The sequence below is a fragment of the Bos indicus genome, chromosome 8, assembly GCF_029378745.1.
Source record: "Bos indicus isolate NIAB-ARS_2022 breed Sahiwal x Tharparkar chromosome 8, NIAB-ARS_B.indTharparkar_mat_pri_1.0, whole genome shotgun sequence".
Taxonomy (NCBI): Eukaryota; Metazoa; Chordata; class Mammalia; order Artiodactyla; family Bovidae; genus Bos; species Bos indicus.
This window is the reverse complement of record NC_091767.1, coordinates 26,855,560-26,870,334: the sequence shown is the minus strand read 5'-3', so window position 1 is coordinate 26,870,334 and position 14,775 is coordinate 26,855,560. Positions and strand designations below refer to the sequence as shown.

Sequence of the window (14,775 nt, the reverse complement as noted above, 5' to 3'; positions counted from 1 at the left end):
CATGCATTGGAGAAGGGAATGGCAACCCACTACAGTGTTCTTGCCTGGAGAATCCCAGGGATGGGGAAGCCTGGTGGGCTGCCATCTATGGGGTCGCACAGAGTCGGACACGACTGAAGTGACTTAGTAGCAAACTTATAAACTAATTAAATACTTCCATTTGATATATGAAATCTTTTAGTCCAAAATACCTTCCATGTCTTTAATGATTTATAATTTTTAAAAGAATAAATTGATTTTGATGATAAATATGTGATAATATGTGCTCAAGATAGTCATTGAAAATAAAGTTTTACTCAAATGAAAATAAATACAAGATATAAAGAGAGTAATGAAACCCTTTCTTTATCTTACATCTCTAACTTCCAAATCTGTTTAAAAAATATATTTTTATTCTATGATTACTGGTCTTTTGCAGGATGTCAAGCTTACTTTCCTCCTGTCAAAAATAAATGAGACTGAATCTGCCATGGCAGAGATTGAAACAGCAGCATCTAAGCATCTTCAAGGATTAGCAATGCAAAGTGAGCAGGCCCTAGAAGGTGCACAGAAGAAATTGCTGCTAGCCAGTGAGAAAGTGGAAGAGTTCACCATATTTGTGAAGGTTTGAATTCTTTACTAACTGGTGCTTTAATTCAGGCACAGTGGGCAGTGGCCTATTTCAGATGATCTGGGGTGTTCTTGAAGTTCCTTTCTGCTTTCTTTCCCAAACCACAAAGCATCTTCCTGTATCCTACCCACCACACTATTCAAATTTTCTCTATGAAAGATTCATTTTCATAGCTTGAGTTTAAAAATGTCCACTATGTTTTTAATATTCTTTTTCCAGTGTCAATTTAGTTATGGAATTGTGGTAATCACATAAGCAAGACAGGTTTTAAGACCAAAAAATTGAGTTATTTCCATTCCACTTCCTTTTAAAAATCACACAAGCAAGAACAACCAGAGCTTGATCCATGATCATTGACGTTAAGAGACATTGCACCTGGGCCCCATAACTTATCAGGCATAGAATGGGTAAAGGAATGGTAAATGATCTGCCAGGACAAAATGAAGACAAACTAGAGTATCTACAAAGGGTGTACCATCTAGAAATTATCTGACCACTGAATAATCCCAGAAAGACTTAGGCATTGGCTGTACAAGGAACTGGCACCCTACTCCAGTACTTTTGCCTGGAAAATCCCATGGACAGAGGAGCCTGGTTGGCTGCAGTCCATGGGGTCGCTAAGAGTCGGACAGGGCTGAGCGACTTCCCTTTCACTTTTCACTTTCATGCATTGGAGAAGGAAATGGCAACCCACTCCAGTGTTCTTGCCTGGAGAATCCCAGGGACGGGGGAGCCTGGTGGGCTGCCGTCTATGGGGTCGCACAGAGTCGGACACGACTGAAGCGACTTAGCAGCAGCAGCAGTACAAGGAACCACCAAAGCTAAGGGTGGTGGGGGAAGGGAGAATACCAGGTTTTGTTTCAAAGTCTTTATAAGGAGTGTTTAGACCTCTGGTCTGTACTTCTGCCCCCACGTGGTCAGCCAGTATTCCTCCCTTAACTATTCTGGGAAAATGTAGGCGGAACAGTTTGGTTTCAGAGATAACAAGGCACTGAGGCCTGGGAACCTGGGGATTGCTCCTCTCTTTTTAATGCCACTATGAGTTGTTTCGGAGAAGGCGATGGCACCCCACTCCAGTACTCCTGCCTGGAAAATCCCGTGAACGGAAGAGCCTGGTAGGCTGCAGTCCATGGGGTCACTGAGGGTCAGACACGACTGAGCGACTTCACTTTCACTTTTCACTTTCATGCATTGGAGATGGAAATGGCAACCCACTCCAGTGTTCTTGCCAGGAGAATCCCAGGGACGGGGGAGCCTGGTGGGCTGCCGTCTATGGGATCGCACGTAGTCTGACCCGACTGAAGTGACTTAGCAGCAGCAGCAGCATGAGTTGTTTACACTCCTATTTAGTGCCTTTATTCTGCCTTGTATTGTAGCTAGCAAACAAGTCTGTTGCCATTATGCTGTCTCCTTTGTTGGAGATGCGAATTTGACCCCTGAGTTGGGATGATCCCCTAGAGAAGGAAATGGCAACCCCCTCCAGTATTCTTCCCTGGGAAATCCCATGGAAACAGGACTAGGGCCTGTTGGGCCACAGTTCACTGGGTCACGAAGAGTCAGACACGACTTAGCAACAAAACAACAAAAACAACTGGCACATAATAGAGCTCGCTAAATTCTTGAGAAACTGACTTTATATCTGCTTCAGGAATAGTACTGGGCACGTAATCACTGCTCAGATTGAAACCTCTGTGAAGGCAAGAGCTATGCACGCTCCTAACGAGCATACTTAAAGAATGTTGAGCATAGTCAGAGAATGTACATAGTTCCTACATGGAACATTATGATCAATGGGACTCATTCTGTGCAGAACTTAATAGGGTAACAGGTACACAAAATACACAGTATTACTATTATTAGTAGTATTAATAGTAATAATGTTTGTTCTGGCCCTGCTGTGGAATCTGTGTTCCTTTTAGTTTTTTTTTTTTTTTTTTTCATTTATGCATAGGGCACAACTAGATTATAGCAGAGGTGGGGTGGCCATCTGTTCTAGATCTAGTCTTGAATATGGAATTTTACCCTGGAGTAAAATCAAGTGCTTTGAGCATCTGGGTTGGATGTATGTGGCAGAGTTGAAGCTTTGAATTCTCCTAATAACTGAATAAAACACACAAGGGAAATTTCTAGAAGTATTTGCTCAGTTTGACTGAGGCCTGATAATGGGCTTGTTAACGTGCTTGTATGTGAGAATCATATGGTCAATTCCATCTTCTCAGTGGCTTTTGTTAGCTGATAAATAAATACCAGCCAAAGAACAACATTTATGCAGAAGCTTAAATCATTTAATTATCAATATGTACTTGCTTGTTAAGATTTAGTAAGATGATTAGGGCATATAAATCTCTTGATTCTTTAGTAAGAATATTTTTAAAGCATTATAATTTTATTTTTAATGTGTACAGTTACTAACACTTTGGTACTGATCTACTCTTATTATGATTTTTCAACTTTATTAGATATGACATATTTTATAAGATTAAGATATACAATATGATGACTTGATACATGTATATATTATGAAAAGTTTACTACAATAGGTTAGTTAACACATCCTTAACCTCACATAATTGCCATTTTGTAGTTATTGTTATGGGAAGGACATTTAAAATCTAGTCATGGCAAATTCCAAGTATACAGTTGAGTATTGTTAACTATAATCACTATGTTATACATTAAATCCCTGGAACTTATTCTTCTTATGATTGGAAGTTTGTACCATTTGACCAACATCTCATTTCCTCCTCCCCTCAGCTCCTGGCAACCACTTTTATACTCTCTATTTCTGAGTTTTCCTTTTTAAAATTCCATATATATAAGCGATATCATCCAGTATTTGTATTGTTCTGTCTGGTTTATTTCACTTAGCATAGTACTCTTGGGCTATCCATGTTGTCAGAAATGTCTGGATTTCCTTTTTTATGGCTGAGTCATCATATTCCATTGTGTATGTGTTTAATCACACACACACATATTTACTACATTTTCTTACTCATTAATATATTGATGGACACAAGTTGTTTCCATGTGTTGATTAGTGCAAATAATGCTGCAGTGACCATGAGAGTGCATGTATCTCTTTGAGGTTCTGTTTTTGTTTCCTCTCAATATGTACTCAGAAGTTGGATTGCTGGTAGTTGTTATTTTTAATTTTCCGAGGAACCTCTACACTGTTTTCTGTAGTGGCTGTACCAATTTACAGTCTCACCCACAGTGCACAGTGTTTCCCTTTTCTCAACATCTTGCCAGCATTTGTTCTCTCTCATCTATTTGATAATAGCCATTCCAACAGGTGTGAGCGATACCTTGTGGTTTTGATTTGCATGTCTCTGATGATCAGTAAGGTTGAGCACCTTCTCATGAACTTGCTGGCCATTGTTTGTGTTCTTTGGAAAAGTATTTGTTCAGATTCTATTTCCATTTCTACACTGGATGTTTTGGTTTTGTTATCAAGTTGTATGCTACTACTGCTGCTGCTGCTGCTAAGTCGCTTCAGTTGTGTTTGATTCTGTGCGACCCCATAGACGGAAGCTCACCAGGCTCTCCCATCCCTGGGATTCTCCAGGCAAGAACACTGGAGCGTATTGCCATTTCCTTCTCCAATGCAGGAAAGTGAAAAGTGAAAGTGAAGTCACTCAGTCGTGACCAACTCATATCGACCCCATGGACTGCAGCCTACCAGGCTCCTCCGTCCATGGGATTTTTCCAGGCAAGAGTACTGGAGTGGGGTGCCATTGCCTTCTCTGATCAAGTTGTATGAGTTTTATATATACTTTAAAGTTAGGAAGTATGATGCCTCCAGCTTTGCGCTTTCCTAAGATTGCTTTGGCTAGTCAGTCTTTTGTAGTTTCATCCAAATTTAGGGGATTTTTTTTTCTATTTTTCTGAAAAAAAATGGCATTGGAACTTTGATAGAGGTCTTATTGAACCTCTCGATGTCTTTAGGTAGAATGAACATTTTAAGAATATCCACTCTTTCAATCAATAAGCGCAGGATATCATTTCATTTATTTATGTCTTCTTTAGTTTCTTTCATCAGTGTCTTAGAGTTTTGGGAATATAGATCTTTCACTTCCTTAGTTATTTATCCCTAAAATTTTATTGTTGGGTGCTACTGTAAGTGGGATTGTTTTATTCCTTTTTCACATGTTTTATTGTTAGTGTATAGAGACACAACAAATTAATTTTTATCTGTGACTTTGTATCCTACAACTTTACTGAATTTGTTGATTAATTGTAACAGCTTTTTTGGATGGAGTTGTTAGGATTTTCTACATCCTACATAAAAGATCATGTCATGAGAAAAAAGAGACAGTGCTACTTCTTTCTTTCTGATTTGGATGCTTTTTATTTCTTTTTACTGCCTAATTGCTCCAGCTAGGACTTCCAGTTCTGTGTTGAATAGAAGTGGTGAGGATGGTCACCTTTCTTTTGTTTCTAATCTTGAATGGAAAGCTTTCAGCTTTTCATTGTTGAGTGTGATGTTAGTTTGGTTTTGTATTATATGGCTTTTGTTATGTACAATGTGTTCCTTCTATACTCAGTTTGTGGGGAGTTTATCATGAAAGAATGTTAAATTTTGTCCAGTACTTTTTTTGCATTTATTGAGATGATTGTATGATTTTTATCTTCATTCTTTTAATGTAGTATATTACATTTATTGATTTGTGTATGTTGACTTATTCTTGCATTCCAGGGATAAATCCCACTTGACCATGGTGTGTGGTCCTTTTAATGTGTTGTTAAATTCAGTTTGTTAGTATTTTGTTCAGAGGTTTTACATCTATATTCATCAGGGGTATTGGCCTATGGGTTTCTTTTCTTGTACTGTCCTTATCTGTCTTTGGTATCAGGTTAATGCTGACCTCTTAAAATGAGTTTGAAAGTGGTCTTTCCTTTTACATTCTTTGGAAGAGCTTTAGAAGAATTGACATTATTTTGTTTTAGGTAGAATTCACCAGTGAAGCCATCAGGTCATGGGCTTTTCTTTATTGGAAAGTGTTTGATTGCTGATTCAATCTCCTTACTCATTGATCTGTTCAGTTTTTCTGTTACTTTGTGATTCAGTCTTGGTAGATTGTATATTCTAGGAATTTATCCATTTCTTCTAGGTTGTCCAATTTGTTGGCATATAATTGTTCATAGTATCCTCTTATGATTCTTTGTATTTCTGTAATGTCAGTTGTAATATCTTCTCTTTCATTTCTAATTTTCTTTTTTAAAATTTATTTGTTTTAATGGAATGATAGTTACTTTACAGAATTTTGTTGTTTTCTATCAAACCTCAACATGAATCAGCCATAGGTATACATATATCCCCTCCCTTTTGAGCCTTCCTTCCATCTTCCTCCCCATCCCACCTCTCTATACTAATTTTCTTAATTTGAGTACTCTCTTTTTCTTGGTAAGTGTAGATAGAAATTTATCCATGTAGATAGAAATTTATCCATGTAGATAGAAATTTAGATAGAATTTAGATCATTAGAGGCCAGAGGCAGACCATTGGCAAGAGGTCCTCAGTTGAAGAGGTTAGCTCCAAATGTAGGTAGAAATTTAGTTTGTCTCTTAAAAACTAGTTCTTAGTTTCACTGATCTTTTCTGTTCTCTTTTTGTCTCTATTTATTTCCACTCTGCTCTTTGTTATTTCCTTCCTCTACTAACTTTGGGTTTACTTTGTTCTTTTTCTAATTCATTGAATTACAAAGTTAGATTTTTTTGAGTTTTGTTTGTTTGTTTGTTTTTGCTTAATGGTCCCACATGACAGTGGAGGCCAGTGACAGGAGTTGGGTGTTGGTGTACAGGTGCTCAGGTGGAGGGGCTCACTGCAGCTAAACCCAGCAGTGCAAGCCAGAGAGAGGAGACAGGGCCAGGTCTGGGCCCACACACAGCCGTGGGGGCCTTGGCGGTTGACATACAGTCCTGTGGCCATAGAGTCTCACCACAGGCACTCGCAGATCATTAGAGGCCAGTGGCAGACCGTTGGCAAGAGGTCCTCAGTTGAAGAGGTTAGCTCCAAACGCATGCACATCTGTCACTGCAGGGTGTAGGCTGGCATCTTGCACTTGTGCAGTGCAAAGGCTAAGCTGGCTTCCAGTGCAGATTGCAGGGTCCAGTTAGGGTCAGGGAGGGACTGTCAGGTGGCATTTGTGACAGTGGAAACCTGTGGGGGGAAGTACAGTGGTGAAATCTGCAGGGGGTCCGTGACAGCCATCCTAGGCATTGGTTTCTTCAGTGGTGAAATCTGTTGGGATCCTACACAGAGTTGGTTACCGTGAACCACAGCTGCTCCTGCTGTGTAGCTGATATTGGGAGCCCCGGCTGTTCTTTATTTTTCCAGCCTGTCCCTATATGTCTTGACTTTGTCAGTCTCGGGGTAGGGTGAAGCTGAAGTGATCTTTCATGCTGTGATGTGAAAAACTGGGGAAGTTGGTTGCTCACCTCATTCTTCCTTTCCCAGTGAGGGAGCCCCTTGAACCCTGGAGTTCTCCACTGGCCCTGAGCAGTGCTGCCCTGGGGGATGGGATGATGCAGGCACAATGAAGCTGTCCTTCCTTTTCTTTGTATGGAGTTATTCTCTCTTTTTTTGCTTCATGGTGTTGCTGAAATTTCTTAAGTGGACTCCTGAGCCCTTCCAGAGCTATTTTAGTTTGTGAATGTCTAATTGTTGATATTTGTGGGGGGATGGAGGCTGGTACCACTTTGGTGATGTGACTTCTCAATTATGATATTTAAAATCCAGTTTGAATTAACTCTTTCAGTCCTATCATTATATTAAAAGGGTAAATTATAGCATTTTTGAAGAAAAGCTTTTAATAAAAATACATTGAGTGAAATTTAAAATATGTAAGTCATATCTTAATAAAAACGATTTAAGCTGTTAGAAAAGACATTTCTCCAAGAAACTATGATTGTAGGGGTGACTCCATGGTGCTTGAAGAGCCAATTATAACCTTCATCACAGTAATCTAAAATCCTACTGAAAATCTAATCACTTCATTATGATTCAATGAAACTCAAAAATTTTTATAGTTAGCTAACACAGATCAAGACTCCTTAATAAAGACTGGAAAGCTAGATCTAATAAGACTGGAATGAAATAACTTGTTTCACTCTAACACTGTTGCTGACTGCTTACAATAAATCATATTGAAATATTGAAAAATATAGTGACTTTAAGTTGGGATATACATCCAAGAAAGTACTCTTATTTTGAAAATATGATCAAATATTGAGATAATTCCTAGCTCATGATATTTCAAGAAGTTTAAGGAGGCTGACATAAACTTTTATAAATTCATTTAATATTTGTTGAATGCTTATTTTGTATGGTACAGTGTTTTTACTTACCTTGACCAGTGATAGCCAAGGACCATTGTTCAACTGATGCAAATAGAGTAAAACATTTTTAAGCTTCTAATGTTTTTAACATTGGAGTATTTAAAGACTTTTGCACAATTTGGAAGTGCTTAGAGAAGAGCTGAGCAGATTTTAAACTGGTAAGAGAAAGCAATTTTGCAATGGATGGAAGGGAAGTAAAAATACAATCCACATGGAAGTAACATCCAGAGCTGAAAACAGGCAGAGCACCAGCATAGAAACAAAAGGCAAGTGTGATCATATGAAAACAAAATCTTAACCTGGATATAAGGGGGGGAAGTAAAATTTCAATGAACTTAGTGCAGTGAGACTCTACTATGTATCTGAAAGGTATAGTTTGGAAGGGAGGAAGAATATTTGAGCATCATGAAGTATATTTCAGCAAAATAACATTTTTTAATAATACAGACATTTTCCCCAAATATACCCATGTTGCTTTCAGCCAGCTAATGGCAACATTGCTATGAGGCTTCCATGATTAGTCTTGTTGCTACTTCTAAGACTTTTTACTGCATGTCACCTCATTTATCCCTCTTTAACCATACTGACTTTCTTGCTGTTCTTTGAATACTGCAAGCCATGTTTTTTTTCTTCAAAGTCTTTGCTCTTTCCTCTGTATATTATTGATAAAATAGCTTACCTCTTCACTTCTTCAGGTCTTTCTGTCCAGATGGGACTCTTGTCAATCTTTAGAACATAAGAAACAATGGAAAACAAAGACTCCTACAATTAAATCTAAATAGCTTGATGTTAGTGATTATAGTACCAGAAGTTGTGAGGGGGTGATTGTAAGGGATGTTTCTTTTTTGTTCTGGTGGAACATACAGAGGATGAGAAACTCTAGATATTGATTCAGAATATAATATTGATTTTATTATATTAAATTAATCAAGTTTACTTAAATAATTTTAAATATATGTTCAGGAGTTTTAAAGTTGACCACAAGAATAGGAATCAAGCATTTAATTTTCAAAGAATTAGAGGAAATTTTAAAAATTTAAAATCTCCATCAATTCAATACAAACCAGGAAGAAGAATGCGAGGAAGAGAGGAAGGAAAAATAGAACAAAGGAGAGGAACAGTTAATAAGAAGCATGGTAAATAAAAAGGATAAGGATGATCCAAACATACCAATAGTCATAGTATATATAATGAAGTTGAAATGTATTTAAAAAAAAGAAAAAAAAAAAAACAGAGACTATGAGATTCTGAAAAAGATGCACCTAAAACATGATACCAAAAGCCAAAAAAAAAATTAAGAATAAAATTATGATATCCTGCAGTTAGCCTGGGAGAATCAATTTTGCTTATCTCTTCCCAGCATCTCGTTCATGTTTGTTTGAAATCAATCATGTGTAAGTACCTAACACCATAGAAATTGGCAAACATTACAAATCATACCCATCCCCTGCAAGAGCTTGATTACCAGCACACAATTGAATATATTCCAGCTAAATGCTAAAAGAAAAGAAGATACAGCAATATTATTTGGAGACAAATTAAGGGAAAAAAATTAATAAGGGTAAAGCAAGCAATTTCATATTGATAAAAATGCATAATTTGCAAAGAAGATATAAAATTCATGAATTTTTATGTACCTGGCAACATTAAGCAAAATTTGGTGAAACTACAAATGGAAATCAAAGAATCCACAAATCCACAAAGGTATTTACTGTTTTCTAGTGTATTTAATCTGTATTATACTCAGAAATAAACAATCCAAATAGAGAAAATGTAAGCAAGGCTCTTTTCTTTTCAAACCCATGTGGAACATTCACAGAAATTACTTAACATCTAAATCTACAAAGTTCAAGTTCGAAAAAGCAAAAATCATTTTTAGGCAATGTACCCTGAGTAGAGTATAATGTAATTATGATTTTAGCAAATAATCAGCCAAATGTTTCTGTCCACTTAGAAATTCCAAACCCATCTATATGATTTTGGGGTTAAGGAGAAAATAAAAAGTGAGTTTATGAACTGTTTCAAAGTGAGCTATAATGAAATACCAAAACCTTCAAAATTCAGCCAAAATTTAACTTTCAACTCAAAATGCTAGGAGAAAAAAACAAAAAAACTCAAAGTAAATTTTAAAATTGCTTTTATAAAAATTTTTAAAAATCCATAAACTGTAAAACAGCTCCTTTTCCAAAATAAACTGAACATGTACAACTGAACTGTGATTGTCAATGACATATTTATGGACCTAGGAAATTCAAGAGAATCCAGTCCAACTATTAAACAGATAATTCAGCAATAATTTCAGAACAAAGTCAGCATATAAAATAAAGTAGACTTTACAAGTAATAGTATATTTAGAGTACTATTTGTAAATTTGTATTTATAGTGATAAAAAGAAAGTATTAAATACCCAGGAATAAACCTTTCAAGAAATGCAAGCAACCTATAAAGTGAGCTATAAAACACTGGATGACATAAAACAGAACTAAATAAATGGAGAGATATACTGTTTTTATGAATGTGAAGAAATAATATTGTTAAATGTGAGAATTCATTCCATATCTGATCTATATGTCAGTGCTGTCCAAGATACAAACTTGTTCCAGAAATATAACTGAAAGAAAGAGGATGAAGATGGCTGAAGAAGGAGAAGAATGGGAAGGAGAGAGGAAAATTTTTCCTAGCAAACATCAAAACATGGTATAAAGCTGTATAAATAAAATGGCATGATTAAGTGCAGGAATAGATCCATAGAGCATTGGAACAGAAAGAGTTACAAAAACAAGCCCATCTAAGGGAATTTAGAGCATAAAGTTTGTATTTTTCATTTCAGATCAGTGTAAGGGAAAGTAGTCAATAACGGCCTTGGAAAAATTGCTTTCAGTTTAGAAAACAATATAAGCTTAGGTATATACCTCAAATAACCCACAGGTATCTATTTTACATTGATATAAAACCCAAGAATAAAGAAGAAAATGGTTAAAAATACAAATTACCAATATCAGGAATAAAAGACGGGATATCACTACAGAAACATAAGTAACAAGGAAATTATATGAATGAGTTTATAACAATAAATTTGACAATTCAGGTGAAATGGACAACTTTTCAAAAAAGTACCTCTTACCTGTCCTATAGTGGCTTCACAATCATACACCACTAGCATCACATTTTAGATAGCTTCAGGTTTTGGGGGGTAAAGCTGAGAGACAGACAACTTGTAGAATGAACACAGCCCCAGAGCTTCCTTTATTCCTTAGCAAACACTGAGTATAAATATTTGGTATTTACTGTGGCCAAGTTTCCGGCAGAGAAGTCTGCCTAAGCCAGCAAGCTGAATGTGTGACAGAATGCACTCCAAAAGAAGGAAGGGCCCCATCCCCACCATGTCTGCACACTAGGGACCCAAGGCTGAGCATTGTCTACAAGAGTGTGGACATCAGCCAAACCCTTTGCTCTTTCCTCTGACTGACTCAGTGTAGCTTCTAAACTGCCCTGAGTCCCTACTAAACTACCAAGAGAAATGGTCAGAACTATTAGGAATTGACTTCTTTCATCACAAAAACTAACAGGAGATTGAATTGAAAATATGAGTAGCTCTTTATTAGTTAAAGAAATTGGATTTTTTAAAAAACCTAAAGCCTTCACACACAAAAACACATGTACTATCTCCAGATCCAGAGGGTTTCACTGAGCAAACTTTCAGGAAAAATATAGCACCATCTTACAGAAATTATTTCAGAAAATGGCAGAGAAGAAAATAAGTCCCAGTTCGTTTTATGTAACCAGCACAACCTTAAAACCAAAACCTGACAAAACATTGTAAGAAAACAGAAGTACAGGTCAGTATTTCATCATGAACATCAATGTAAAAATTCTCAACTGCATATTAGTTAATCAAATCAAGCGTTGTGTGAAAATAATTTACACCATGAATAAGTTGATATAATTCTAGGAAAGAAAGCTTGATTCAACAGTTCTAAAAAAAAAAGCAAAATCAGTATAATCAAATACTCCCTAAAAATCATTTGGCAACATTCAGTACATATTTATGATAGCAAAAATGACATAGAAGTATATAGCTATCAAAGCTCATTGAACTAAACACCTAAAGTGTACACTATTTCATTCTAACTATACTTCAGTTAAAAAAATATTGGGGAAAAAAGGATTTATGAAGCGAGTTACAGAGGTTCAACATATGTATAATTGGACTCTTGAAAGAAGAAAAGAAATGATGGAACAGAACAAATATTGAAGCTATAATCCAAAAAGAATTTTCAGAAATAAAAACTTCCAAGAACATAACATGAACCACGGAAAATTTGATGTCGTGTCTAACATGACATGTCTAACATGTCATACCCTGTATATGTTCTGTGGTCTAGTAAAGTTTCTGGACTCAAAAAAATAATAGCCAAGAAAAATGTTCATGTCATATATAAGGGGAAAAAAATAAAGATGAGACAACTCTGAAAGGCTGTCTCATCTCCGAGGCTCTGTAGGTATTGCTCCTAAGTACCCTCTCCCACATAAATCTCCATCTCAGAGTGTGTATGTTTTCAGGCATTCCCACCCGTGACACACCACAAAGAAAAATCTGAATTAATGTTGAAAAGTAGAATTTCTTTATATATTCTACTTTCTGAAAAGTACAAATTTTTAGGAAAATTATAATGTACCAAAAGTCCCTCTAGAACAAATGGAAAATTAAAAGAAATTGCCAAGAAGGTATCTTTCCATACAATAAATACTATGCCAAATTCAGGCGAGTGCTACAATGTCAGTAAAGAGCAGACAGATTCAATTTCATTAAAACTACTGAAGAACATGGAAAGAGAAAATACCTTCCAAATATTTTTGGAAGGTTGCACAAAATTGAAACAAATCAATCTCTTATTAATGTAGACATTCCAGATGAAATATCAGCAAATGAGTTTAGCAGAACATCAAAAAATAACATACCACGCTAAGTGGAGTTTATTCCACAGATGCAAGGATAATTCAATACTAAGAAAATTATTAAGAATCCTATTAATAGATTTATGATGAAAAATCATATGATAGTTTATATGGATGCTAAAATGGATTTAAGACAATCTGGTTTCCATTTTTGTAAGAAATTAAAATATGTAGATAGTTAACTGTGTAAAACTACATTATATATTTTATATTAGTACTTATTTTTTGTTATATTAAAATACAGCTCTCAACCCAAAATCTGGCATAGTATTTCCTAAGAGTTAGATTCCTACTGAAATCAGGAACAATTTGTCCATCAATATTACTATTTAATATTATTCAGAAAGAAGTTAATAATCAACTCAATAAAAAAGAAAATGGAGGTATAAAAATTGGAAAATAAAATGGAATTTTATAAAATAAAATTTTCTTACAAAAATGGAAACCAGATTGTCTTAAATCCATTTTAGCATCCACATAAACTAACATATGATTTTTCATCATAAATCTATTAATAGGATTCTTAATAATTTTCTTAGTATTGAATTATCCTTGCATCTGTGGAATAAACTCCACTTAGTGTGGTATATTATTTTTTAATGTTCTGCTGTTCACTGTATCCCTGATGATACAGTGGTTAGGACTCCATGCTCTCACTGCCAAGGGCCTGGGTTCAATCCCTGGTTGGATAACTAAGAACCCACATTCCATAAGCTGAAGATCATGACCAAAAAAAAGGCTGGAAAATAGGAGATAAAATTATCAGTATTTGCAGATATGATTTAATTTCTGGAAGCTAAAGAGGAATCAGCTGCAAAACTCTTATAATAAATAAGAAATTTCAGCAAATTTATATATTAACAATCTTTATGTCTACAAGCAACAATAGGTACTAGAATCAGCCCCTACAAAAAGTAAGAGGCCCAGGAATAAACAGATCTATAAAGAGAAAACCTTTAAATAATCCCCAGAAACACAAATAAAGACTTAACCAACTGGAAGGGACTACCATGGTCTTTGATTAGGAAGAATCAACATTCTAAAATGTGAACATGATTGAATAAAATTTAACGTGATTTAAATAAAATACCAGTAAGAATGTTTGCTGCTGCTGCTAAGTCACTTCAGTCGTGTCCGACTCTTAGTGACCCCATGGACTGCAGCCTACCAGGCTCCTCCATCCATGGATTTTCCAGGCAAGGGTACTGGAGTGGGGTGCCATTGCCTTCTCCAAAGAATGTTTAGACAAGCTCAATCTGAAGTTTATATGGAAAACAAACAATCAAAAATTAACAAGAAAAATCTGAAAAAAAGGGTAATTGAAAGGAGATACCCCTATTGGATTACATTTATGACAAAGCCTCACTAATTAAAATATACTATAAAGCTTCACCAATAAGACAGATGGAACAGAATACAAAGTTTAGAACCTGATCTAAACATGCATGAAATCAATGGGGAAGATATGGACTATTTACTAGGTGGTGATGAGACAACTATGATTTTATATAATAATTTTCTAGAGGATTACAAATGGACAACACACTTATAACTGCAAAATCTTACAAGTGGCAGAAAAAAATCATGGTTTGAAAAACACACACATATATATATATATACTTTTATATATATACATATATATATAAATTGTGGAGAATGTTTTTTAAAGTATCACACCAAGTTCAAAAGTTATATGGGAATAGATTCATTTAGCATGTTAAAATTTTTTTGAAAAATATTTTTCCTTTGCATAAAATACTGTAATTACTGTCAAAAGAAAAAGTATGAAAAAAATTAGAAATCCTCAACATATAATTTCCCTAAAGTACAAATAATCCCTATAAATCACTAAGAAAAATAGATCAGAT

The 14,775-nt window shown here is 35.5% G+C and overlaps 1 protein-coding gene across 5 annotated transcripts in view; it reads left to right on the top strand.

Moving 5' to 3' along the window:
* The window catches only part of CNTLN (centlein), a 352,381-nt gene that overhangs the window by 318,804 nt on the left and 18,802 nt on the right, over positions 1–14,775 (top strand). For all 5 annotated transcript variants that reach the window (XM_019965900.2, XM_070794501.1, XM_070794502.1 and 2 more), the window contains one exon: positions 419–604. In XM_019965900.2, coding sequence (XP_019821459.2) covers positions 419–604 — 186 coding nt within the window. The remainder of the gene's footprint in view (positions 1–418; positions 605–14,775) is intronic.